This window comes from Callospermophilus lateralis, chromosome 7, assembly GCF_048772815.1.
Source record: "Callospermophilus lateralis isolate mCalLat2 chromosome 7, mCalLat2.hap1, whole genome shotgun sequence".
Lineage (NCBI taxonomy): Eukaryota > Metazoa > Chordata > Mammalia > Rodentia > Sciuridae > Callospermophilus > Callospermophilus lateralis.
Genome location: NC_135311.1, coordinates 117,710,828 through 117,737,729, shown reverse-complemented (window position 1 = coordinate 117,737,729; position 26,902 = coordinate 117,710,828). Strand labels below are relative to the sequence as shown.

Here is a 26,902-nt window from a genome sequence, read left to right as displayed (position 1 = left end):
TAGTCATCCTTCCTGCAAATTTTTGGCCTTAGTGTGGGGCCAAGTTCTAAGGCATGGGTATGGCTCTAACACTGTGGCTGGGTTAGACCACTGAAGTAGGCAGAAGAAGCATCTCCTACATCATCTTCAGTGTGATGTCAAGAATGCTAAGAAGAAGGCTGGGGCTGTAGCACAGTGATAGGTCGCTTGCCTACCACATGTGAGGCACTGGGTTCGATCCTCAGCACCACATAAAAATAAACAAATAAAATAAACACATGCGGGCTGGGGATGTGGCTCAAGTGGTAGCGCGCTCGCTTGGCATGCGTGCGGCCCGGGTTCGATCCTCAGCACCACATACATAAAAGATGTTGTGTCTGCCAAGTACTAAAAAAATAAATATTAAAATTCTCTCTCTCTCCCTTCTTTCTCACTCTCTCTCACTCTTTCTTTAAAAAAAAAAAAATAAATAAACACATGCTATCCATCTACAACTACAAAAATTAAAAAAAAAAATGCTGGGAAGGACTGGGGATGTGGCTCAGTGGCAGAGTGCTTGCCTGGCATATGAGAGGGCCTGAGTTCAATCCTTAGCATCACAAAAAAGAAAAAAAAAAAAAAAAAAGCTGGGAATTGAATAGTATGTATAGTATTGTAGTTAAGATCATGGCATTTGAAGGTAGCAGACTTAAGTTCAAATCCTCACTCTGCTGCTCATCTTGATTAGACCATTTAATCTCTGAGTCTGTTTGCATATATGTAAAATGGGCCTGTTAACCTATGAGGTGCTCTATCCCTGAGTTATATCCCCAGCCCTCTCTGAGACTTTCTGGAATAATGATGAGAACTCAAAGAACCCCTGCTGGTGGGAATGCCAGACTCTGGAACTCACTGGACCAATTTAGGTCCTACCCAGCTCGGCCATATTGAGAGCTGGACAGGCTACATCTCTTCTATGTTCCTGGGAAATGTGAACTGTAAGCTGCATGCCCACCTAGCTACATCAGAGACTTTGTAGTCACCTCCCCTCAAATAAGAGACCCCTGAACTCTTCTCTTCTCTCCAGGAATGGGAGGAGAGGGAAGCCATGCTGTGCCACTTGAGCACTTAGAAGTCCTGGGGGTTCTGACATCAATCAGGCCCCCACAGTGGCGGAAGGCACAGGAAGGTTGGATGTGTGTGTGCTTGAGCAAAGGCCATGGTGATGAGTTGCACACCATGCAGACTCCATGAGACAATAACATCTTGAAGTACATTTTCCATGATATCCCTGGGCCCTTCCTTTACACAGGTTACTCTGCATTTGTTACTTCAGGAAATGAAAGATAAGACAGAATGCAGAATCCATTTTTAGCATCTGAATTCCAGAAGCCAGACTTCAGGGAGGAATGAAAAGAATTTTTTGTGCAGAAACATACTTAGAAAACTGTGTGACAGGGATCTGGGAGTCTGGGGTGGGAAATGGGTCCCTGCCCGCAGAGAGGGTGTCAGCTAGGTCTCAGGGACTGAAGGAAAGCAAGAGCCAAGCTCATTTTCAGGGTGGGACTCCAGAGAGGTAACAAAACCCTCCAGAGAAATGCGACTCTGGAACTATGTGCTGCATTTGATCAAATTGGGCTCAACTAACTTAAGACCCAAGAATTCACTCTGCCTCACATGATCTGGGGAAAAGCAAGAAAGAAAAAAAAAATCTGTCACCTGAGAGGGGTATGGGTGATATGCAGAATGACTCAGCAGTAACCTCTGAGGGCTGATGACAAAAGACTAAAGAAAAGGAGGACTAGATGACCATCACTTCAGACTACCCTCAAGGCTTTGGCACCCCGAAAGGAAGGGCCCTTCAATTCAAACATAATTCAGAGGAAAATGCAGGGAACTTGGAATTGACTGCAGTTAAGTTTCTGCCACTCTGGTTGAGTGGGATGAAATAGGAACCCAGAGTGAGTTAAAGAAAATCCAAGTTCTGGTTCCTGCATGTCAAAAACTGGAACCAGGGGCTGGGGGCACAGCTGGTGGTCCTGGTTTCAATCCCCAGAAACTCCTCCTGAAAAAAAAAAAAAAAAAAGAAAGGAAAGAAATTATAACCAGCAGTACTCCTGGCTCCCAGGCCTTGTTTCATTTGTCCCACTCACCCCTCCCATTTCTCTACCTTCCCAGCCTGTCCATCAGTTGTCACATGGTATTATCTACCCAGACCCCAACTTCCCACTGAAGGACTTTTGTATTGGCAGTTTCCTTTGCTTTCCCTCAGCTCTTTATTATTGAGCACTAAGGTCTGAACCCAGGAGTGCTTTACCATTGAGCTACATCTCCAGGCCTTTTTTTTTTTTTTTTTTTTTGAGATAGGGTCTCACTAAGTCACTGAGGTCTTGCTAACTTGCTGAGGCTATCCTCGAACTTGTGATCCTCCTGCCTCAGCCTCCTGGGTCACTGGGATTACAGGGGTGCACTACCACTCCCAGCTCTTTAAAAAGCAGTCTCCTCAGTTTAAATTTCACTTCCTCAGATTACACTTTCAAAAATAAAACCACCTCTGCTCATCTTTCACAAAGGGCCCTGTTTATTTCCTTCCCAGAATCTGTACACATTTTTACTTTGTTGGTATATCATTTGTCTGCCCACTTGAATGTCAGCCACCTGAGGACAAGACCCTTGTTCCTCCTGATGTTCTCTCAGCTGTCACCACTGTGCCTGGGGCATATGCTCTATGGAATGGCTGACTGGTGGCAGTCAGGGACTTCCTGGCCTTCCATAGCCCGGTGGGCACTGAGTTTCCTCAGTTCTACCTGGGATCCTGGCAGTCTTTCCCATTGATCCAGGACCTGTCATAAAGACCCATACCTTTGGGGCCTACAGACTCAGCTGCGCTCTTACCTGAGGCTTTGCAAATGTGTTTCTGCGGGGCTTCTGTACTCCTTCCCATTTATATTCCATGGTCTTGTCCAGGAAGGACATAAGTCCTACGGCTTCCCTGGCTAGCCCTGCTGAGGCATAGACACTCCCAGCATACTATTAAAGTCTCAGAGCTAGACCTTGCCTCCATTCCTAGGCCAAACTCTCAGGAAGAGCCCTTGTCAAGTTTGGAAACATTTGTAGACACATGGGCAAGTTCTATGGAGGCTGCTGCGGGGGCTCCCTGCCTGTTCATCATGTCTCCCCACTTGTTGAGGATCCACGGACATTTCCACACTGAGGACCTCCCTGCTGGACCTGCCCCATCATTTCTTTTCCCAGCAGTTACCATGTGGTGTCAGCCCCCTTAACTCTGGCTGTCACAGGGAACTGGAAACTCAGAAAGGTGGACTTCTCCCTACTGGGACCCTGTGTTCTCTCCTGAAATCCAAGGGCATAGTTTAAGAGGCTTCTAGGACCTTGAGACAGTGAAATAAACACACTATATAGAAGGATTACCATGAGTGTTAATAATGCAAATTCTGGTTCAAGTCTGGGGTCAGAGGGAGCCAGGAAAATGCATTTCCTACACACATCCCAGCTATTTCTGATGAGGGGGTCCAAACACTTAGACAAAGACTGAGCTAGAACATGAATGCAGTTGACTTTGGGCTACTAGTGTCCAACAGCATTCCTCTAAAATCTCAAATAATGTGAGTGCCTTGAGGTCATTTGCCCTGCCTTACCAGAGCTAGGGCACAGCAATTCTCAAGCAGGATTTCATCTTGTTTTTTGCTGACCACATTCCCACGAGATCATAAGATTTCTTCAGACAGGTCCAGGATCTTATTTGGCAACATGTACTGAGGAGGCGACCTTGGCACATGGCAGCCATGCTGTGACTATCTGATGAACACAAACTCTCTGGTTCCAAGGGACAGAGCCACTTTCACTGAAATGCTTGTCTGCCTGTGGCAGGTTTGGAATGAGCACAGGAGACTTGGGTTTTAATCCTAAGGACTGGATGATTCAGAATCAGGATTGATTTGCTGTTGGTTGAATTTCTACACCCAAGGTTCAGGCCCAGAATACTCCAACCTCTCTACTTCAGGAAAGAGCAATGATATTAATAGCCTTTTCAACAGTATCTGAATAGAAATGCCACTTTCACTTGACCACACTGACGTACTCTCCTCCTACAGTGCTCAATCTTTCCCTTGTATTAGAATCACCTGGGAAACATAAAAAGTCCTACTGCTTGGGCCATACCGATTAAATCTGAATCTCTAAGTGTGGGAGGGGTGATTCCAATGTACAGCCAAGTTTGAGATACTGTGCCCTATTACACAGGGCCACAGGAAGCCTAGCACACAGTGGGGAAAGCATGAGACATGGACTTCTTTGTATCTAAGTTTGGTTTTATAAGAAAATAAACACAATTGAGAGAGAAATGGGGAATTGGAGACCAAGCACATTTAATAATCCTCACAGGGAGAGGGTTGAACTATTTGACAGATTCCCTAAAATAGTAAACCAGACACTTGTATGCAAATGATCAAAAAGAGGGGTTGTCATTTACCCCAAGGCCACAGGCAGACAGATAGGATTCTGGGTCCCAAGAAGAGTCTGAGGAGTGGAACCCTGTGAAAGGCAGTGGTGACAGGTGGTGTAGGTCAGACACCAGGTTCCAGGAAGGGAAGGATGACAGGGAGTTGGCTCATAACACTGGAAGCACCTGAGTTGGTGTCAGAGCTTGCTAAGGGCAGCCTCACTTATATTTTTTGGAAGGAAACTCCTGGCGGCCTTGGCCCTTGCTGCCAAAGTTGCGCACACGGTGGATGATCTGCAGCTGCTCCTCGATTGTAGCAGTGATGTTCACGTTATCCGGGATGTGGACGTATCGGACATTACGGCCTGTCACAAAGAGGTCATCCAGCTCAACCTGATGCCCCCATCGGTCTGTGTAGGTGACCTTGGCCAGGCGAATGTTCATGAAAGCATCCACGTTGTCAATGCGTCCACGGGCCACACTCTCATCCCGCAGGTCCACAGTGGTTACCTGGCCCTGGAGACCCTGTAACAGGATGATCAGGCTGTTCTCGGAGATGGTCCGCTCCTTCACCGAGTGGCTCACTGCCATTCTGCCACACCGGCTGGTTGCTTGCTGTGGGCAGGAGCACATAGATGGGAGGTGCATCAGGGGTATATTGCCAACACATCTCCACCAGATCCTCAAACAAAATTTCCAGCACAGACCTCCCCAAGCCTGACCCCTCCCCATCTTTGCGTCTATAGACAAAAGCTGTTTCACTGTCCATGTCTCATAGAATCTTCGATCACCTTGCAAACCAAGGATTAGTTATACTCATTTTATAAATGGGGAAAATATGACTAGGAGTAATTCTTACAACTTGCCCAAGCCTATACAGCTGCTGAATGGAGATGCTGGGATTCAAATCCATAGCTGCCTGATCCTCAAGCTGTATACAAGTGGTTCTGAGTGCTCACTGTACCATTAGAATCATCTGGTGAGGTGTTTTTTTTTTTTTTTTTTTTTTAATGTTTTCAATATATATATATTTTAGTTGTAGATGGATATAATACCCTCATTCTGTTTATTTATTTTTATGTGGTGCTGAGGATGGAACTTAGTGCCTCACGTGTGCAAGACTGCTGAGCCATAGTCCCAGCCCCACATTTGGTAAGTTTTTAACCTGGCCTCCACATCTCAGAGATCCTGATTCATTTGGTTAGTGGGTTGGGACCCCGGCATCCTTCTTTTTAAAAATTCCTTGGTAATTTTAATGTGCAGACAAGCTTAAGAACCACTACTCCAAAGTATAGTTTAAGATGGCTGTGGCGTGCACACCTATATTCCCAGCTACTCAGGAGGCTGAGGCTAGGGAACAGAGTTCAAGCTCAGGTGCAGAGGTGCACCTCTAGTCCCAGTGATTTGGGAGGCTAAGGCAGGAGGATCACAAGTCTGAGGCCAGCCTCAGCAACTTAGTGAGACTCAGTCTCAAAAAAAAAGAAGAGCTAGAGATGTAGTTCAGTGATAGAGCATCCCTAGGTTCAGTCCCCAATACCACCAACAATGAAACAAAGAAAGAAAAAAAGATTTTGATGGGCCAGGATTGTTGCTCAGTGGTAGAGTGCTTGCCTAGCATATGTGGGGCACTGGGTTCCATCCCTGGCACCACATAAAAATAAACAAATAAAATAAAGGTATCGTGTCCATCTACAATTAAGAAAATATTAAAAAAAATTTTTGAGCTGGGCATGGTGGCCCACACCTGTAATCTCAGGGGCTTGAAAGATTGAGGCAGGAGGATCACAAGTTCAAAGCCAGGTGCAGCAATTTAGCAAGGCCCTTAACAACTTAATGAGACCCTGTCTCAAAATAAAAAACAGGAAAAAAAAAAAAAAGTACACAGGTTTTGAAAGTAGAGAAACTGAAACCTAGGTTGAATTCCCACTCTACTCCCGACTCTGTAAATCTAGGACAGTTACTTAATGTCCCTGAACCTGTTTATACATTTATTAAACCATAGGCTACGTAAGGCTACCAGACCCTCATTGAAGATACTTTCTTTTGCTTTCAACATGCCCTGATACTGAATGAGCTCACGATGCCTTATCTAGCTCTCATTTTCAGACCCCTAAGTCCAAGGTGGGGGAACCTTTAGGATCTCACTCAGAATCCCGACCAAGGCCTTGCAGAGTAGCATTAGAAGCATTAAGGCAGATTACTCCACTGATGAGGGGGCTGGGGGTTGGTCCCGGGAAGGGTCCAAAGACCCTTCAGCCTGAGACTGGGATCAAGCAAGGGTGTGGGACCGCCGCTGTGACTGCAAAGAGCAATCAATGGAACCTGGGCCCAGGCTCTAGGACAGGCTCTGACACTTCCCAGGAGGGAGAAACTGCGCCAGCCACTTGGCGTCTTGAGCCTCTCAGCCCCTTGGTAAACCGGGACGCCGAGGCCGCTCTCCACACACAGCAGTGGTAGCAGAGCCGGGAGAGCGGCTACTCTGCCTGTCCGGCAGAAGATGCTCCCCGGGGTCCCCCGCGCTCCGCCCTCGGGCTCCCCGCACTCGGCCGACTCGAACCCACCGCGCGCGATTCCTTCCGCTTTCCCAGTCGCGGCCGAGGCGGGTCGGCGCCTAGCTGCGTAGCCTCCTGCCGTCGCAGCGCTGAGAAGCCATGGCAACCGCGGGTCGCGTGGCCACGGCCGGGCCTCAGACTACAACTCCCAGGAGGCCGCGCGGCGTCGGGCTTCCCGACTCTTCTGCGCAGCCGTGCGGCCGTCGTTCCGCGCACACTGACGGACAGTTCTCAGGGTCCCGCACCTTCCCGGCTCCCCGTGTGTAGCGTGGAGCAAGATCTGCCGGCTCCCCGAGCTGACGGTGCTGCGCCGAGAGAGCCCATATGGAAACAAACTGGGAAAATAGGATAAACGTCCTTAAACCAATTAAAATAGAGTGATGTGATCGGTTCTGGGTGGACGATCAGGGATGCACTGAGGTGACTTTTGAGCTAAGAGTGAATTGAAGCCAACCTTGCAAAAACTAGGAGAGGAACACTGCAATTAGAGGGAAGAGTTTATGCGAAGATGCTGGTGAAAATGACCCTGACAATGTGAGGGAAACAAAAAGGCCAGTGAGGCTGGGGAGAGTGGTGAATCAAGAGGTCAGAGAGAGAGCAGGAGCCACAACCTTTAGGGCTTTGTAAGCCAAGGTCAGGAGTTGGCCTTTCATGGTTAGGAGCAGCAGGCTTCGTTACAGTGCCTCTGTTCTATCTGCGCCTTGCTGATTGTATGACGTCAGTATGTATGACTTCGGTTTCCTCATCTAGTATTAGAAGTGTGTTGATAAGCTATCAAAGACATAACGTGATTTTATTTCCTTTTTGAAAAGGTCCCTGTCTGTAGCCTTGAAAGTTGCTTCTCTCAGCCTCAGTTTTCGCATTAGGAAAATGAAAGCTAATGTCTATTTCAGAGAATTGTGAAAATTTGCAAGATTTGAGTGTCCCTCTTTTAGTTGTAAGAGCAACCAGGCACTTAGGCGGAGCTTCAGAATTTAGTCTTTTATTTCTTCACTCTTGCCTTCTTCATTGATTTCCATTTCCCCTAGGAGCCTGCCCTTTTCCAGCCCTGTGACCATAGTTGGTCTCTTGTCCTAAAAAATAAAACTTTCCCCTCCATGCAAGTTACTGGTCTCCATTCTTCCATAGTCAGACATTCAAGAGAGCCCCCTCTACCAGCACTTCCCCAAGTGTGATCCCTTTCCAGCTAACACCTGTGTGAGACAGGATTTCCTTTATACATTTCAACCAAAATAACTTATCACGAAGGATTGAATTCAGAAGCAGGTAGGAAAATCCATTTGTCTTATTATGACAGATATTAATGACACTTGCAAAAATACAGAAGTCACTCATCTCAACAATTTTTTTTTTCTTTTGGAAAATAGTTATTTTTAAAAAATGAACTCATGCTAATGATTTTATTATTTTAAATTGATACTTTAACTTCTAAGAAAAATATTAATAACCTATATAAACAAAAACTTATAGGTATTTATAGTGATTATGAAGGATTCTGAGACTGAAAAATTTGCAAACTGCTGCTGTGTACCAAGGGCTTCCACTTTCTTACACCAATTATCCAACTCACTATAATCCACCTTGTATTTCCAACACTCCACTAACTTCTTTGGCAAAGATTACTTATGAAATTCTTATTCATTAAACCTATCACTCTCCCCCCTGCCCTTTTTATCCTACAGTACTGGGACTGGGGAATTGAATCCAGGGCCTCACACATTCTGGCAAGTGCTCTATCACTGAGCTACATTCCCAGCCCGTTTTATTTTGAGACAGGGTCTTGATGAATTGCTCATGCTGGCCTTGAACTTGGGATTCTCCTGCCTCCACCTTCTGAGTTGCTGGAATTACAGGCATTCACCACTGTGCCTGACTCACAATAGATGATTTAAAGGCCAGATACTGTTTTGATCCTTATTAGCTATGATGTGGGCTTATGACTGAACTGGGGCAATATCAAATTTTAAATCTGGAACAAGTGACACAAGTCAGCAGGATCTGTTTCTGCCCTGTCCTGGTGATTACGTCATGGAGTGCCTCCTTCCTGGTGCTGGTACTGAAGTCCTTCCCTTGCTGCCTGCCCTTCTTGGTTCCTTCCTGGCCATTTTCTGATGGATCTCTAGTCTTCCTGACAATTCTTTGAGTTGCCTGATGCCCTGTCAGTAAATTTCTTTTCTATTTAAATAGATAGAATTGGTTTTATTTTTTTTCTAACTGAAAATCTTGACTAGGTTGGGCCACTTGAATGAGTTCATGTCAGGAATCTTAGATTTCTCTGTTCCCTTTAGATGAGTTGTATGCAGTTCTGTTTCTAATTGCAGAGGGCCACAGATTCCTGAGAATTAGGGTGGTCTCCCCAGGTCACCTGCTCTAATTGACCCACAGGGCCCAACTTCCCTCTGCAATGTCTTATGGATGCCCCGGACCTTGGCCTGATCCACTCCAATGACCTGCCACTTGCTCCTTTGCCAGTTGAGATTTTTGTATTATATTTAATTTGAAAAGTTTCTTCTGTAATCCCAGGTATTCAGGAGACTGAGACAGGAGGATTGCAAGTTTGGGGCTGGCCTGTAGGTATATGCCACTGCATCAGGATTCTTTTATGCTTTTTGAAAACAAAGCAAAATAAACATGACTTTAGCTTAGACACTGAAGAGCCAGGGGTTGTGGAGCATCAGAGAAGCAGGCATGCAGCACGGGTGAGAGCAGAGGTAACCATCAAAGGTAAAGGCAGCCGTGAAAGTGATATAAGGGCCGGCAAGGTGGCGACTGCATGTACTCCCAGCAACTTGGGAGGCTGAGACAGCCTTTGAGGCCAGCCTTAGCAACTTAGTGAGGCCCTAAGCAACTCAGTGAGTCCCTGTCTCAAACAGTAAAAAGGGCTGGGATGTGGTTCAGTGGTTTAGCACCCCTGGGTTCAATCTCTAGTACAAAAAGAAATTAAAAAAAGAAAAAGAAAAGGAAAAGTGATACAAAACTATTTCACAGAAGATTGGAAACTAAGCATTGTAGGGGTCATAAACTCTAGCATCAGCAAAAGGATGAGAATAAAGAACAGAGTGAGAAATGGAGTGAGAGCCAGAGCTAAGGGTAAGGAATGGAAAAGGCCAGAGGTGAAATAAGGATCTTTTGAATATGGATGTGGATATTTTGACACTTTTTAATTTTCATTTACTTTTTTGGTGCTGGGGATTGGGCTGGAGGCCTCATGCCTGCTAAGCACATGCTGTACCACTGAGCCCCACCCCAAGCCTTCATTCTGCCACTTTCTCAAATGGTGGCTCACACTCTTTAACACATAAGACAGCCCTCAATCAGAAGGCACTGAGGGAGAGAGAGGAGGTGTGGCCAGAAAGCAATATGGTTAGGACCACAAGAGCCAAAGGGTGAGAGAGTTTTAGGAAGAAAAGTATATAGCAAGGTGAAGAGCATTCAGAAAGCCAGGTGGGATGGGGATGGGGTCTGCGCAGACAGAGTGGGAGGGATCCAGGAGGGAGTGCAGGTGCGGCAGCAGGCATGTGAGTGCTGGAGAGGAACAGGTGAGCAGCCAGATAAGCGAGGGTGGAGAGAAGCCTCCATGGAGAAGCAGAGGCCAAGGGTGTGGTGGGAGCAGTTTGGACAGGAGGAGGAGATGAGAGCATATAAAACAGGAATTATCTCCTTATCCATTGAAGCTTTAACTGAGGAGTGTTCAGGAATCCAGAAAACCTGTGTTTAATATCCTTAGCCCATAGCATGGCTTCCCCCAGAAAACCTGCTGGCCTTGACATTTTGGGGCGTAGGGGGAAGTCAGGGAGGCTTGCAGGGGTAAAGGGCAGAATGATCTGCACATGTGAGTTCTGGGTTCTGGCCCCTGCTCTGCTGGGACTGTTAGTGGCTGGGCCATGCAAACTGGAATCACATCTGTCAGGAAATGTTATTTTTTCATCAGAGGCACCACTGGCCGGAAACCAGAAGAATCCAGGGTGTATGGGAGTATGGAGGTGGCAACGGTGGGGAGTGTTAAGGCAGCCAAAGAATCCAAACTAATTTCCATGGCCGCTGGACTGTATCCTGCCGTCTCACTTGAAAAGCAGAGTCAGGATCTGAGAATTTCCTCCATGTCCAATCTCAAGCTATGCTGGGAAAGCCTGCTGTGGAGGGGTTTTCCTATTCTAGTCCCTTCCTGTAACTCCCCCTTGTTGGCTATCCAGGAAAGTAGCTTCTGAGAAGGAGTTTGCCAGGACAAATTTAAAGGGAGGAAGGGGCAGGTCAAGTTTGCATTAGTTTTCAGATTTTAAGTTTTTAAGATTAGGTGTTATGCTAAGTATATATATTTTTTTTTCCTAAAATTTGCATTTGTCTTTCTATGGCTTCTTGTGGCTTGAACAGTGTGACGTTATATGAGACATAAACCAGAGTGATGAAGCAGATGGCCATAGAGCAGAGGCATGTGACTGAGGGCATTTGATCTATGTAGAGCTGGCACCTCTGGGATCTGGTTGTCATGCTAAAATCTGTTTCTGTCTTATCAGGATAAATATCTAAGGAAAAAAGTGAATTTTACCTTTAATTTCCCCCCAGTACTGAGGATTGAGCCCAGGGGTGTTTCACTACTGAGCTACAGCCTTTTTTACTTTTTGAGACAGGGTCTTGCTAGGTTTCCCAACCTGGCCTGGAAATTGTGATCCCCTGGCTCAGCCTTGAGAGTCACTGGGCTATAGGTGTGGGCCACTATCCCTGGCTAAAAGAGGTTGGCTGAGTGTGGACTCAATTTGACATACTACCTCCTTCACTCTGTTTTTATTACTACTTTCTTTGGGAGCCACTCAGGTCCTTGGGCTTTTCTACAACTTTGCCTCACAGGTTTCCAGGGCCTTCTAACCCTCTAAGGACAAGAGTGGAACAGTTTGTAACTTAGTTGGTAAGAGGTTATAGTCGCAGAAGAGCTGAAAGGAAGTTTGAACTCCCAGGTCCCCACAGGGGCAGGGCTTGGACTCTGTAGACACACTAACTCACCTGGCCAGCTGGATTGGAGCCATTGAACTAGGTCTTTTTCTTTCTGGTGGCTGAGGGGACTGAGGCTCCATAAGGATAACTGACCCAAGATGACATGGTGAATGTGAGGGAGGGATGGGGATGGACCCAGAGTGCTGTGTCCTGATTTTGACCAAAGAGTATACTGGGCACTGTTGCATAAGACCCTTACACCCCACTGGCCTGAGTTTCAGTGAACACCCGTGTGTTGTTAGTACTTACCCACGTTTTTGTTTGGTTTTGGTTTGGTTCTTTGAAGTACTGGGATGGAAGCCGGGCCCTGCACCCCTGAGCTACACCCCAGCCCTGTCTTCTTTCTTCTTACCTCCTCCTGACTCTCATGCTTTCCATGGTTGCCCTGAACCACCATGCAAATAAACTTGTTTTTCTCAATATTTGTGCAAGTCTAGAGACATGAAACTCAAAGATTGCCTCATCACAGATCTGCCTCACCAGAGATCTGTATCTTGTTTATTTAGTGAGAGGATGGATGCATTTGAAATCACCAGCACTCTGGGGTAGGCGGAGGGAGGAGGCTGCTGCTTCTGGGCAGCTCGTGGCCCACCTCCAAGGCCCAGGATGTGCTCAGAGCAGACAGTGAGGTTCCCAATGTGGCAGCATGGAGAGAGCCAGGCTCAGTACAGGACAGAACTTTTCCTTTCACCTGTCATCCAGTCAGGCCAGACTGCTTCAACGAGATTAATCAGAAGGCACTAGGAACATGTGCAGCATGGGTGTTACAGCAAGGGAGGCTTCTCCTCCCAACAGAACTATTTCAGGGGGTGGGAGAGGTAATATCTTTATAGATAAAGAAGTGTAACTTTAATGGGTGGGAAGTGATTTAAATTTATTTGGTGGCCGGCATGGTGGCAGTGAATGCCTGTAATCCCAGCAGCTTGGGAGGCCTAGGCAGGAGGATTGCAAGTTCAAAGTCAGCTTCAGCAACTTAGCGAGGTCCTGTCTCAAAATAAAAAACAAAAATTAAAAGGACTTGGGATGGGGCTGGGGTTGTGGCTCAGTGGTAGAGCTCTTGCCTGGCATGTGTGAGGCACTGGGTTCGATTCTTAGCACCACATATAAATAAATAAATAAATAAATAAATATCCATTGACAACTAAAAAAAGGGGGTGGCTGGGGATGAGGCTCAGTGGTTAAGTGCCCTGGTATCCCCTGTCCCCTGTATTTATCTTTCTGTATCCAAACCCTATGCCTTGGGCCAATTGAGGGGCAGCTTCCCTGCCCTCACATTTCAGAACTAAGTTTGTCCCCATTTTTCCCAGGGTGTGGGGGCCACAGCAATCCCTGAAGTTGGCTCTGTGTTAGGCAATGCCCAAATCATTTTAGTTTCTGTACTACCCTCTGCCAATCTGGAAATCTCTTCCATAGGAATGAAAGGCCCCTGATATTGCCTGGCTCTGGACCCGCTGTTCCCTAGTCCCAGGAGGGAGCGTGGTGCAGGGCTGCTGCTCCCTCCTGGAACATCGAGGCTGGACCCGAGATCGTTCATGAGGGTCCCAAGGGAAGTTGCTCTGTGGGTCCCAAAGAAAAGTGGCACACCACATGTGCTTCCTGTGCACCCAACCCGAGGCTCTGCCTAGTGACTGATAGTGAACAGAGGAGACAGACGTCACTGCACACCAGGCTGATGTCTTTAGAAGGCAAGCACACTATGAGGCTGAGGCAGCCTCTGGGGGTAAGGAGTACAGAATGACGCTGACAGGCAAACACCCTCTTGGTGCACAACTCCAAATGGGACAAAGCCACGTGCACAGGCAGATGTGCAGAGAAGCACAGATGCCCCAGGTGCCCTGCTTGGGGCCTGGCTGAGGGTGACTTCCATGGCCTGGCTCACCCTGCCTTGGAGGTAACAGTTCCTAGTGAGCCGGATGAGGAAGGCTGTCTAAACTGGGCCCCATGGATTGAGGCAACTGCCTTTTCCTCTTATTTCAGCCCATATACAAAAAGGCAGAATACACTCCAGAAAATGCTGATGTTTTTGTTGTATGACTTATAACCATCAGTGAGATGTCGGTTCCCAAAGGAAAGGTGAAGTCATAAACCTGAAAATGATCATGGGAGTGATCCCTTACTGACTCTGGGGCTCAATGTCTGGCCCAGGATGCTTTGCATGATTGCCAGGAGTTAGGGATAAATGGGAAAAATATGGTTTCAAAGGCATAATATATTTTGCTGAAGACACGTGTATGCATATGCCTTCAGGAGAGGGTGTGCTCTCTGGGGGAGACCTGCAGAGTCCTTTACTTCATGAACAGGAACCAGAGGTAACAGCCTTCTTTAGTGGAAAACTAGCAGCATCATTTTGGATCCTGGAGCCTTCTTTGCCAGGGGACTTTATCAGGCAGCCCTCCCCGGTCAGCACGGCTATAACTCATCCATCATGGCGAGCAGATCATCCCCCTTGCTGGAGCTCTGCCTTGGCTGCTCTTTGATCTCAAACTCCCCCATAATCCGAGCCAGCTCTTCCTTTTGTTGCTGGTCCTATTAGAGAAAGGAGGTGAGAGGGAGGAAGAGGGTGTGTGGGCAGGGCTGCCTCTTTGGGCAGTGGGTATTGGATTCTTAGTCTCACCATTGGTATGCACTTTAATTGCCCACTTGTTTGTTAGAATAGGGACTTTAGTTACAGTCTGATTAGAGAGAAAAAAGGAGTCTTTGAAGTTCAAGGTTATTAAAGATGAGGAGGAGAATAAGAATCTTCCCTGTGAAATCCCCTGTACTCACCTGTATAGCTTGTATGTTGATAATGTCGTAGGTTAACTCTTCTGGCCTGGATTGTGCTGCATGTCTAGATGGGATGGTAAAGAAAAGAGTCCAAGGTCAGAGCGATCTTCCTGCTAGCATTGTGAGCTGACTCTTGATAATTTGGCAAACTATTTTTTCTCTGCCTTCCACCATTTGTCTTCACCTTTCCACCCTTATCTCCAACCAACCTCCTCACCCCCAGAAAGTCCTTTTATGTCTTTGAGCTGCTGCCCACTCTAAACTCTGCCAAGAATGTTTTCCCTCTCCCTCTGCTTGGCAAACTCCAACCCCTTTAATCCACTGGTGCCAAAACAGTCACTGGGTCCTCAAGTCATGACATGGCACTGAAATGACTTAAGCACTTCTTCATTTTTCCCATTAGGCTGGGAGTGTTCTGAGGAAAGGCTCTAGGTTTTGCCCTTCAGCTTGGTGTCCCCAACACTTACCAGAGTGCCTGTCACACAGAAGTAAATGAAAGAAGTTATTTCAGTGACTAGGGAAGTAGAAGGCAGCCTCCGTCTCACATGAGATTCGAAATGTAAAAGTGCTTTGTCAACTGAAACACTGCACAAATCTTGGCAAATTACTACTGTGTTGGTTTGGGTGAGGCTGTCAAATCTCAAAGACATTAAACTTCTCTCTAGTTTCGTAACAAACTTTTCTTAGTATAATCATTTTGACTTCTGATATTTCTTGATCAGCCATGCTCTGGTAAGTAAAACATTAGCACTCTTTTTTTTTTTTCCCTGAATATTCCAGAAGGTTCAGACCATTTAGTCCTAGCAGGGGGTGTCTGTAGCTCGGTTTTGAATTTGTTGGTATTTCATTTGTGATCTCTATATCTGTATTTATATGTCATTGGTTTGTAATTGTCATGTTTAGGTTCTTATCACACCTAGGATTTTTATATATCTTTAAAGAACAGGTTTAAAACATACTCCTCCTCTTCATCAGTGGTAAAGAGATTCAACCGGAATCCTGGCTCTGGGCCGCTGGGTTTCTTAATCTCCATCCCTCCCATCAGCCTGGCCAGGAAATTCAGCTCTTCTTTAGCAAGAGGGTTTGGAGTGATGTTTTCCTGCAGAAACAATTGCATGATTTGTAACCATACAAAGGTGATCACATTTCCTGCTAAGGCCCCAAAGACCCGTGGAGGTATTATAAAATAATTAAAAAAACACTTTATTCCTGGATCCAACTAAAAGCATAAAAGCAGACTTAACCAAAAGAAAATTAATCCATGTCAGCAATAGAGGGAATCTAACAATGCAGCAAGCCAGATATTTTCATTCTTTCAAGATGAGCGGAAGTTCCCACGGATCTACACTTCTCCTCAGACTACCTTCCTCCTTGGAGGAGAGAAGAACACTGCTTCCTCTTAATGTCAACCTACTTCCCTCAGCATCACAAGTAGCTCAAGTCTCCAGTTTCAAGGGCACCATTCCTGAGGAGCTCCTATACTGCCCTCTGGTGGTGAGAGTTAGGAAGACACCCTCGAGGCCATTCCCCACCTCACCGTCCTTACCCCACTTCAGCTCTCCTACCTGACTCTTGGCAATCTCTAATCCAGTTATCTAAAACACAGATCTTGTCTCATGTAGCACTTGATTGAAAAAGAGATAGAGAGAAAAAAGGGGTCTTTGAAGTTCAAAGCCCTGTTTTGATTCCTGTTTAAAGAACAAAACCAACTTATTTAATACCCTCCCTAATCAGGCCCACTGCTCCTGTCTGGTGCAGTCTGCTTCCTGCTCAGGACTGCTGTGATCTAGCCATGTGGAGACCGCTGGCTCCCTGCTTCCCCACACAGGATGCTTTTTCCTTTCTCTGTGCTGCTGCTCCTCCTGTCACCTCCAGCTGCATGACCATTTCTCCTCCTTTGCAGTTCAGCATTTTACCCACTTTGGAGCCCCACTTCAATATCATCTCCTCTGAGAAGCCTTCTTTTTTAATTTTTAATTTTTATTTTTAGTTGTAGGTGAACATAATACCTTTATTTTATTTTCATGGGTTGCTGAGGATGGAACCCAGTGCCTCATGCATGGTAGGCGAGCACTCTACCACTGAGCCACAACCCTAGCCCCTGAGAAGCCATCTTGATCCTTGTCCCCTGTCCCCCACCGTGCTGGACAGAACCTATGTTCTTCTGACACAGAATACCCAGCAAGCTCATTTTCCACCTCATTATAGTTATTTGTTCCCATTGCTGTCTTTCCCAGGGAACTAAACTATGAGCTCCCTCAGGATGGGACCACATTGATATCAGGTCTTTTTTTTTGGTAGGGGTGCAGTACCAGGGATTGAACTCAGGGGCACTCAACCACTGAGCCACATTCCCCAGCCCTATTTTGTATTTTATTTAGAGACAGGGTCTCACTGAGTTGCTTAGTGCCTCACTTTTGCTGAGGCTGGCTTTGAACTCTCGATTTTCCTGTCTCAGCCTCCTGTGCTGCTTTGCCTGGCTGATGTTAGCTTATTATATCCCTGGGTCCTCAGCCCACAGAGGCAGTTCAATAAATGTTCGCTTAAAATTGACTATTCCATGATTTGTCCTCTAGCTAACTGGTATCCAGTTTGACAAAATTTGTAAAGATGGAATTCAGAGAAACAAAACCCCCATTTGAACTTAGCTACCACATCATCATATAGAGAAACACTGAAAAGGGATGTTTTAATGATTACCATACATACTAGTGCTGGACTCCGCAACCGCGGACCCCGTGACACTGGTACAATGCTATTTCACATGTCCTGGTGGGTGGTTCCTGCTTAATCATGGTGGTTGAACCAAGCCTAAAATTACCTAATTAGTCAGATCACTGGAAGGCTCCGTGAACAGCTACAATTAAAAACCTGTGTGCTTGTAAGGCTGAATGGAAAAGACTGCAAACAATGAGGGAAATATTGGCTTGTTTTAAAATCTAGAGTTCCCACCTTTTTCCTCATGCTGACTTATGTACCTAGAAAGAAGCAGTGAGGGTAAGGGAGGGAGGCAGAAGCTCACCTGTGTCTGTGAGGTTAAGTTTTTTGATGCTGCAGACATATGGGTCTCCACAGTCCGGTTTACACTGTACCTGGTGTCAACAGAAAATGGTGATGTTACCTAGTCCCTTTTCACTGACTTCCTTCTAACTTGGAAATACAGTTCACAGCTTTTATTTTTATTGATTTATTTATTTGTTACTGGGGATTGAACTCAGGGGTGCCCTACCACTGAGCTACATCTCTAGACTTTTTTATTTTTTATTTTGAGACAGAGTTGCTTAGGTCCTCACTAAATTGTTGAGGCTGGCTTTGAACTTGAGATCCTCCTGAGTCAGTCTCCCTAGACATAAGTTTTATTTTGAAACATTAAATGTCGTTCATAAAGGTGCTATGAGTACAGAATACAACCTTGTGCTAGCCACTCAGATTTCACTTTGTTCCAGAGAAAAATGCTGGGGAACAGGATGGAAATGCTTTCTTTAGTATCACTGAAGACATGTAGCACTGGGTGCAGTGTAATCCCAGTGGCTCAGGAGGATGATGCAGGAGGACCTCAAGTTCAAAGCCAGTCTTAGCAATTTAGAGAGGCCCTAAGCAACTTAGTGAGACTCTGTCTCTAAATAAAATAAAATAAAGGGCTGGGGATGTGGCTCAGTGACTAAGTTCAATCCTTGGTGAAAAAAAAAAAAAGACATGGGGCTGGGGTTGTGGCTCAGTGGTAGAGTGCATCCTGGCATGCATGAAGCACTGGGCTCGATCCCCAGCACCACATAAGAAAAAATAAAACAAATAAAATAAAGGTATTGTGTCCATCTACAACTAAAAAAATATTTTTTTTAAAAAAGGACATATAACATTACATGAAGACTGTGTGTTTCTAGATTTTCACAGGAAGGGAGCCTTTGGCTTGGCTCTTCTATGACTATTTAAATGCCTTTTTGGCCTGTTGATTGCCTTATACTTGTGAATGGCCTTAGGAAAAGCCAGGGCCCTGCATGCACTTATCTAGGGAAAGTACCCCAGTTGTCAGCAGGGATTTTCATAGCAGAAGTCAGGTAGGTTTTTTAAGTGACCTCCTTTGGCGTTCATTTAGGAAGGGAGAACTTGCTTACATGTTAGTTCCCAGTTTCAAGACTCGGTCTCCATAAAGTTCAAAAGAACCTTCTTTGGGTGCAGAGACGTAGTTTCCACCATGCTTGAATTCTGTCTTCTTCACTTCTTCCCCTTTGTTGTTGAACATTCTGAAATACAAAGTTTGACATGATGGAATATTCTCCAAGCTGGGTAGTCCTGCAGGCTTCCTTATTCTTTGAACAATAGAACAAATAATATTTATACACTTCTTCAAGAAAAAGATACATAATATAGTAGCAATCATATTGATTGAACATATATTATGTGCCAAGTGCTATGTAAACACTTTAGGGAATGATTATCTTATTTATCGTCATAGCACCCATTTAAGATGAGGAAATGAATCCTGGGGAATTGGGTGCCTTGTCACAAGCTCTTCTGCTAAGGAGGAAAGCTGGGATTAGATCCCAACCTTTTATTTGATACTGGGCATTGAGCCCAGGGGTGCTCTACCACTGAATTCCAGCCCCAGTCCTTTTTATTTTTTATTTTGAGACAGAGTCTTGCTAAGTAGCTGAGGCTGGCCTCTAACTTGCAATCATCCTGCCTCAGCCTCCTGAGTTGTTGGAATTACAGGCATGTACCACGGTACCTGGCCTGACCTCATTAATAGCTAAGCTTTGTTGAAGGAAGGGCAGGACAAGCAGAACCTGAGGGCTGGGCAGTGTCACATCCTGTGTGGAGCCCACATTCTGGTTCTTGGCATCTCTAGAGCTGTTGGATAATTACTATGAGGATTCACCTGATGAGTCCAGGAACTTCAGTTCCCCAGGGAACAGGTCCAGACACTGGCAACACAAAGCGACCATTAGAATTTTGAACTCTGTCCTTTAGAAATATGGACACCTGGAAAAAATATGTTTAGTGTCATTTTTATGAATATGTTTTCATAAACATAAACATTTGAGGAGGAAAAGTGTGTAATGGTTTGGGGATGTTACCTTGTGAGATTATAGCACTAAGATCTCATATAAATAACATGCACAATTATAGTGGTCTTTGAACCATATAGTAAACCTTCCAGGTAAGTCATGTTACCCCATTGTTTTTATGGACATAGTACCTTTATTTTACTTATTTATTTTTACGTGGTGCTGAGGATTGAACTCAGTGCCTCATATGTGTGAGGCAAGTGCTCTGCCACTGAGCCACAATCCCAGCCCATGTTACCCCATTTTGACGATGAGGGAGCTGAGGTTCAGAGTGAAGTGACCTGCCCAAAGAGAGCACAAGAGGCAGGGCTGGGATTCAAAACCAAGGCTGACTCCAAATTCCACACCCTGCTCACTTGGTTCCCTGCTCACTTTCCGTGAAGCTGCCAGCCTTGTGTTATAAGAACCTCATATCACCATTTTATAGAGGAGGAACTGGCACTCCAAGGTTGAGAGAGCTCGCTCATAAAGGGCAGAGCTGCGGAGTCCGCCTTTCCAGTTTCTGACTGGACCCTGAGCTCCTACCCACATGTTGGCCTGCCTAGCAGTGGAGGCCAGAGCAGGGTGCACCCAGGTCTTTCACATGGCCGAAAACACATTATGCATTCCCACTCCCTGTTTGTTATTCTGTGTTGAGGTTCTGCCCAGTCACACTTTAAACCCCAATAAAGATTGCAGCAGTTCATCAGTTTTACTGGGTCTTGGCTTTCTCATCTGTAAAATGAGATAAACTTGAAGATCCCTTCCAATTCTACAGTTCCGCAAGTTTCTATTAGTAATATCAAGAATAAGCCTCTGTTGCGTGCAAGGCATTGAAATGCATGGTGCAGAGATATGTAGACTAGCAGTTTGACACACTGATACTAGACTGTCTGGGCTCAAATATCCGTGGGCTTTCTTGGCTCTGAGGTCCCCCCCCCCCGCTTTTAAAAATATTTTTAGATGTAGATGGACACAATACCTTTAATTTTACTTATTCTATTTTATGTGGTGCTGAGGATCAAACCCAGTGCCTCACATGTGCCAGGCAAGCGCTCTACCACTGAGCTACAACCCAGCCCCTGCCTTCCTTTTTTCCAAGCTGGGGTTGAACTCAGGGCCTCCCACATGATAAAAGCATGTGCTCTACACCCTCCTCCCTGCTCTTGTTTTCTTTTGTAAGTGACATGATCTTTCTGCATATGTGTTTTCTTTTGGGTAAACTGGGAGTAATGACAGAGCCTAATCAATGGGTTAGTGTGACAGTTAAGCCAGATAATGTATAAAAAGCAGGGCCTGGGGGCTGGGGGCTTGACCTGAGAATCCGTCCGGCTGCACAGGACCACTGGACTGTCTGTCTGCCCGCCAGCCCCTCTGCAGGCGTTAGCTGGAGGTGGGGCTCGCAGTCCCTTTCTTTCCCTAGTGCTCTCATCCTCCCTTAAACTCCAGGGCACCTCTGTGTTGATGGCCTCTGCACCTCAAGCTTCCTTTTGGCCTCTTTTTGTTGGACACCAGACTCACCCATTCTTGCCCAGTAGACATGTCCTCCTGAAGATTCCACTAAATGCACCCCAGATTCACGCTGCTCAGGAAAAGACTCACCTTTGTCTTCCCCAAGCTGGTCCTCTGGAATTCAGCAAATGACACCACCCAATCACCCAGTCAGCAAGCTGAGTCCCCCCCTCCCATCACCCTGCCTGATCCAAGCAGGAGCCATGCCCTGTCAATCGAACAACCATCCCTTCAATGGGACCCCTCCTCTCTATCCCATGACTGCTCCCCACTGCAGACCTCTGCCATCCCCTGCTGCCATAGCAGGAGCTTCCTACTGGGTGTCCTTGCCTTCTGTCTTCCTGTTTTAATCCAGTCTCCATTCTGCTGTGAAAGAGACCCTCTACTCTTGTTGGCCTTCTTAAGTCTGGTGCAGCTGGCCTGTCCCTCTGAGCAGCCATTTCCCGGATCCTGGGTTCCCCACACTCAATTGCTTGTACCTCTCCCCTCCTATGCCAGGCAGTCACATGCCTCAGTGCCTGACTGAGCCATGCCTCCTGTCTAGGGTGTCCTTTGTTTTAAACACTCTCCCTCCTTTTTATTTTATTAGAGCTTTATAGTTATACGCAGTGTGAGTTCATCCCTACAAACTCATTCATGTGTGGAAATCAATTTCAATTCATGATCCTTCTTTTTCCCTCCCATCCTCCCTCCTCCCATCCTTCTTCCTCTATTAGACTTCCTTTCACTCATTCATTAATTTACATTTGATAGGTTCTTTATGTTGTCTATTCTTCCCTCCTCCCTTCCTTTATTTAACTCTAGCTTCCACACATGAGAGAAAACATTTGACTTTTTTCTTTTTTAAAATTATTTATTTATTTATTTATTTATTTTTAAATATTTATTGTTTAGTTTCTGGTGGACACAACATCTTTGTTTGTATGTGGTGCTGAGGATCGAACCCGGGCCGCATGCATGCCAGGTGAGCACGCTACCACTTGAGCCACATCCCTGGCCCCAAAATATTTATTTTTTAGTTGTTGTTGGACACAATGCCTTTAGTCCATTCATTCATTTTTCTGTGGTGCTGAGGATCAACACAGGGCCCTGCACGTGCTAGGTGAGTGCTCTACTGCTGAGCCACCACCCCAACCCAACATCCGAACTTTGAGTGTATGAGTTTGGCTTATTTCACTTAGCATGATATTCTCCATTTCTATCCATTTACTGGCAAATGTCATAATTACATTCCTTTTTTTATGGCTGAGTAGAACTCCCGTGTGTGTGTGTGTGTGTGTGTGTGTGTACCATAATTTTTTCATTTGTCTATTAATGGGCATCTGGGTTGATTCCATAATTTTGCTATTGTGAATTATACTGCTATAAACATTGATGTGGCTGTGTCACTCTAGTATGCCAATTTTAGATGTTCTAGGAAAATGGTGAGAACTGAGACAGCTGGGTCATAGGGTGGTTCTATCCCTAGTTTTTTGAGGAACTTCCATACTGCTTTCCAGAGTGGTTGTACTAGTCTGCAGTCCCACCAACACTGCACAAGTGTACCTTTCTCCCCGCAATCTCGCCAGCATTTATTGTTGTTCGTATTCTTGATCATTGCCCATTCTGACTGGAGTGAGGTGGAATCTTAGTGCAGCTTTAATTTGCATCTCCCTGATTGCTAGAGATGTTGAACATTTTTTCATATATTCATTGGCCATTTATGTTTCTTTTTTTTTTTTTTTGAGAAGTTTCCATTTAGTTCTTTTGCCCATTTATTGATTGGGTGTTAAGTTTTTTAATATACAGTTCTCTGTATATTCTGGATTTTAATCCCCTACTGGAGGAGTAGCTGGCCAAGATTTTATCCCATTTTGTAGGCTCTCGCTTCACACTTATAATAATTTCCTTTGCTGTGCAAAGCTTTTTAGTTTGATGACATACCACTTATTGATTCTTGGTTTTACTTCTTGTGCTTTGGAGGTCTTGTTAAGGAAGTCAGTGCCAGCACCTATATGAGAGTATTGATCCTATGTTTTCTTCTAGTACTTGTAAAGTTTCTGCTCTAATTCCTAAGTCTTTGATCCATTTCAATTTGAGTTTTGGGAAGGGTGAGAGACAGGGGTCTAGTTTCGTTTTTCTACATAGAGCTACCCAGTTTTCTCAGCATCATTTGTTAAAAAGGCTGTCTTTTCTTCAAAATATATTTTTGGCACCTTTGTCAAATATCAGACAGCTGTAGGTATGTGGATTTGTCTCTGTTCCTTCCCACTGGTCTTCATGTGTATTTTGATGCCAATGCCATGCTGTTTTTGTTACTACAGCCTGTACTGTAATTTCAGAGTAGGTATTGGGCTCTCTCCTGCTTCACTTTTCTTGCTTAAGCAAATATTGCTTTGGCTATTCTGGGTCTTTTATTCTTCCAAATGAATTTAAGAATTTTTTTTTTTCTAATTCTCTGAAGAATGTCATTGGTATTTTGATGGGGATTGCATTAGATCTACATACTGCTTTTGGTAATACAGCCATTTTGACAATATTGAGTCTGCCTATCTAAAAACATGGGCAGTCTTTCCGTTGTCTAAAGTCTTCTTCAATCTCCTTCTTCAGTGTACTATGGTTTTCATTGAAGAACTCTTTTACCTCCACATTAGATTAATTCCCAAGTATTTTATTTTATTTTATTTTTGAGGTTACTGTGACTGGGACAGTTTTCCTGATTTCTTCCTTGGCTGAATCACTGTTGCAGTATGAGAAAATTACTGATTTATGGCTGTCCTTGACTGTAACTCTATCATTTAAAGAAGGGCTGTTCCAAAGCAGTAGTTACTAGTTAAGTGTGGCTATTTAAATTTAAACTAAGGGCTGGGGACTTGGCTCAGTGGTAGAGTACTTGCCTAGCATGGGGTGGCCCTGGTTCAATTTCTAGTACTACAAAACAAACAAACAAACAAATTAATTAATTCAGTTTCTTAGTCCCTATTCCAAGTGCTCAAGAGCCACATCTGGCAAGTTGTTATCATATTGGATGGCACAAATATGGAGCCTTTCCATCATCCAGAGAGTTCTATTGGACAGTGCTGGTCTAATACAACAACATCCCCGTTGCCTTTTATAACTTTACCGAATATTATCATCTTCCTAAAAGCTCTCGTACAAGAACATATCATATTTGTCTTCCCAGTCTCTTCCTCCTAGCATAGAACCTCTTCAAGGCAGGGACTTGATATTTCCAATTTGTGAATCTCAAATAATTAAAACAGTGCCTGGCACATAGTAGGCCATCAATATATATTTACTAGATTGTTTTCCAGGGATGAAATATTCCTAAGGAGCATGGATAATGGAGTGCAGACGTAGGTACAGTCTCTTCTTATTCTGTGGAGAGCCTAAGATGGAAAGATGTTTTCCAACAGTGGAAACAATGGACAGGACAGAAAGGAAGTCCATGATGGAAGGATGCGGGAATAGGAATGAGGGCAGGGGAGTGGGCCAGAGGTCGGTGGAGCCTAGCCTTCAGGGGATCAAGAATTGAGAGTAAATAACTATTGAGGATTCCAAGTGGAACTGGTATAGTGCATCTCTATTCCGGCTCTGGTACACGGGTCAGGGCTTGGGCATGTTAAGTGCATTTCATGTTACTTGGTGATATCACAGAAAGCTTAGATATTGAATAGGAAGTTTTGTGTTTGCTGTGGTTAATAAGCAGGGAGCTATTAGAGCAGAGCTATTTTCCTGATTTAGTTGTTTTGCTTTCAAATCTAAAAACCATTTTGAAAACAGAAAATCTGTATAGGCAATCACAAATAGCAGCTGAGCAGAAATACCATTAAAAACCAAACATGAAAAACCAGCCCAGATGTTACAGATCAGTGGCAGAATATTACCAAGACATGTGATTCCTATTTTTCTTGCAACAATTCTGATGTTTCATTGCCCATCCATTTAACAATTAAAGCTTAATATATTTTGTGGTTTAATGCATTTTAATGATTTTGCTATAAAATTGTTATTGGGTAAGTCTTTTCACTATTATGAATTTTATCTTGTCAGAATTGAGAAATCAATACAGCTGTTTGTATTATTGTGATCCATAAAATATGCCAAAATATGCATGGTCTTGAGAGCAATACTATGTGAAATTTTCAATATTTTAAAATTGATTTTAAATTTGATGTGAAACTTAATCTTCTTTAGCTTTAATTTTTTTTGTCTTAATCGATGACTAGTAGAGTCTTAATTTATATTGATGTTATTACTCCATCCATAGCAAATACATCAAAATTATTTATGAGGAAGACTCTCGTTCTTCGCCGAGAGTCGCCGCGGTTTCCTGCTTCAACGGTGCTTGACCAGAACCGGCGCTCGACCCCCACCCCGGCCGAGGCTCAGAGCCAGCAGCCCTTGGCCACCTCTTCACAGCGCCCTCGGACCGCCCCAGGCCTCCGCCGTGGCTACCACGTCCCCCTGGCAGGTGCGCCAGAACTACCACCAGGACTCCAGGCCGCCATCAACCGCCAGATCAACCTGGAGCTCCACGCCTCCTATGTCTACCTGTCCCTGTCTTACTACTTCCACCGCGATGATGTGGCTTTGAAGAACTTTGCCAAAGATTTTCTTCACCAATCTCATGAGGAGAGGGAACATGCTGAGAACTTGATGAAGCTGCAGAACCAAGGAGGTGGCCGAATCTTCCTTCAGGATATCAAGAAACCAGACCGTGATGACTGGGAGAGTGGGCTCAATGCAATGGAATGTGCTTTGCACTTGGAGAAAAGTGTGAGCCAGTCACTTCTGGAACTGCACAAACTGGCCACTGACAAAAATGACCCCCACTTGTGTACTTCATTGAGACTCATTACCTGAATGAGCAGGTGAAATCCATCAAAGAATTGGGTGACCGTGTAACCAACTTGCGCAAGATGGGAGCCCCAGAATCGGGCATGGCAGAGTATCTCTTTGACAAGCACACCCTGGGAGACAGTGATAAGGAGAGCCAAACCTCAGCCTGACTTTCCCATAGCCGTGCAAGTGACTTCCCTGGTCACCAAGGCAGTGCATGCGTATTGGGGTTACCTTTACTTTTTCTATAAGTTGTACCAAAACATCCACTTATGTTCTGTAATTTGTACCATTCCTTCAAATAAAGAAATTTGGTACCCCCCAAAAAAATTATTTATGAGGGTTAAAAATAAAATTGGCAGCAGAGTTGAAATGTATTTGTCTTTCCTGGTCCATAGAAGGGAAATATAATAAGGCAGTAAACATACTCTATTTCTTCTTCTTCTTTTTTTAAATTTCATTTTGTGAATATATTATACATGCACAGGTGTGAAATTCAAAAGGTTCAGAAGGGTATATATGATGAAAAGAAAGTAAGTCTCTTTGCTACTCCTGTCCTCCTTCCAGTTCCTTACTCCCAAGAGGCAACCACTGTGACTGGTTTCTTGTATAACCTTCCAGAAACACGTTACACCATTTGTGCATCATCAGCAAATACACGCATATTACATATGTTGCTTCAGTTAATCCTCCTAACAAACTAAATTGGCTAGTGTAATTTCCATTTTTTCAGATGAATTAACTAAGCTTCAAGTGAAATAATTTGCCTGAGATCATGGAGCTAGTGCCAGTGG

The 26,902-nt window shown here is 44.9% G+C and overlaps 2 protein-coding genes and 1 pseudogene across 3 annotated transcripts in view; 1 reads left to right on the top strand and 2 right to left on the bottom strand.

Moving 5' to 3' along the window:
- Positions 1–4,329: 4,329 nt before the first annotated feature.
- Lsm10 (LSM10, U7 small nuclear RNA associated) lies at positions 4,330–7,097 on the bottom strand. The gene is made up of 2 exons (XM_076862957.1): positions 6,982–7,097; positions 4,330–5,035 (listed from the first exon to the last, which is right to left on the bottom strand). Exon 2 carries the CDS (start codon positions 5,009–5,011, stop codon positions 4,640–4,642), a length of 372 nt encoding a protein of 123 aa, XP_076719072.1. The 5' UTR covers positions 5,012–5,035; positions 6,982–7,097; the 3' UTR covers positions 4,330–4,639.
- Positions 7,098–12,651: 5,554 nt separating this feature from the next.
- Oscp1 (organic solute carrier partner 1) overlaps positions 12,652–26,902 on the bottom strand; it is a 33,335-nt gene continuing 19,084 nt past the window's right edge. Inside the window, exons 5-11 of one of the 2 annotated variants that reach the window (XR_013091930.1) lie at positions 19,607–19,710; positions 18,843–18,971; positions 17,750–17,819; positions 15,687–15,826; positions 14,728–14,791; positions 14,251–14,487; positions 12,652–12,945 (exon numbers count right to left, since the gene is read on the bottom strand). Coding sequence is in view for 1 of the 2 variants with exons in the window: in XM_076862956.1 (XP_076719071.1) it covers positions 14,371–14,487; positions 14,728–14,791; positions 15,687–15,826; positions 17,750–17,819; positions 18,843–18,971; positions 19,607–19,710 (624 nt within the window). In the remaining variant the exon portion in view is untranslated. Of the gene's footprint in view, positions 12,946–13,540; positions 14,488–14,727; positions 14,792–15,686; positions 15,827–17,749; positions 17,820–18,842; positions 18,972–19,606; positions 19,711–26,902 lie in introns of those variants that run through there. The other variant, XM_076862956.1, reaches the window with a different exon arrangement.
- LOC143403093 (ferritin heavy chain pseudogene) lies at positions 24,610–26,442 on the top strand (annotated as a pseudogene).

Excerpts from the sequence above, each read along its gene's own strand:
- Lsm10 (XM_076862957.1), bottom strand. The coding sequence starts at position 5,011 with ATGGCAGTGAGCCACTCGGTGAAGGAGCGGACCATCTCCGAGAACAGC.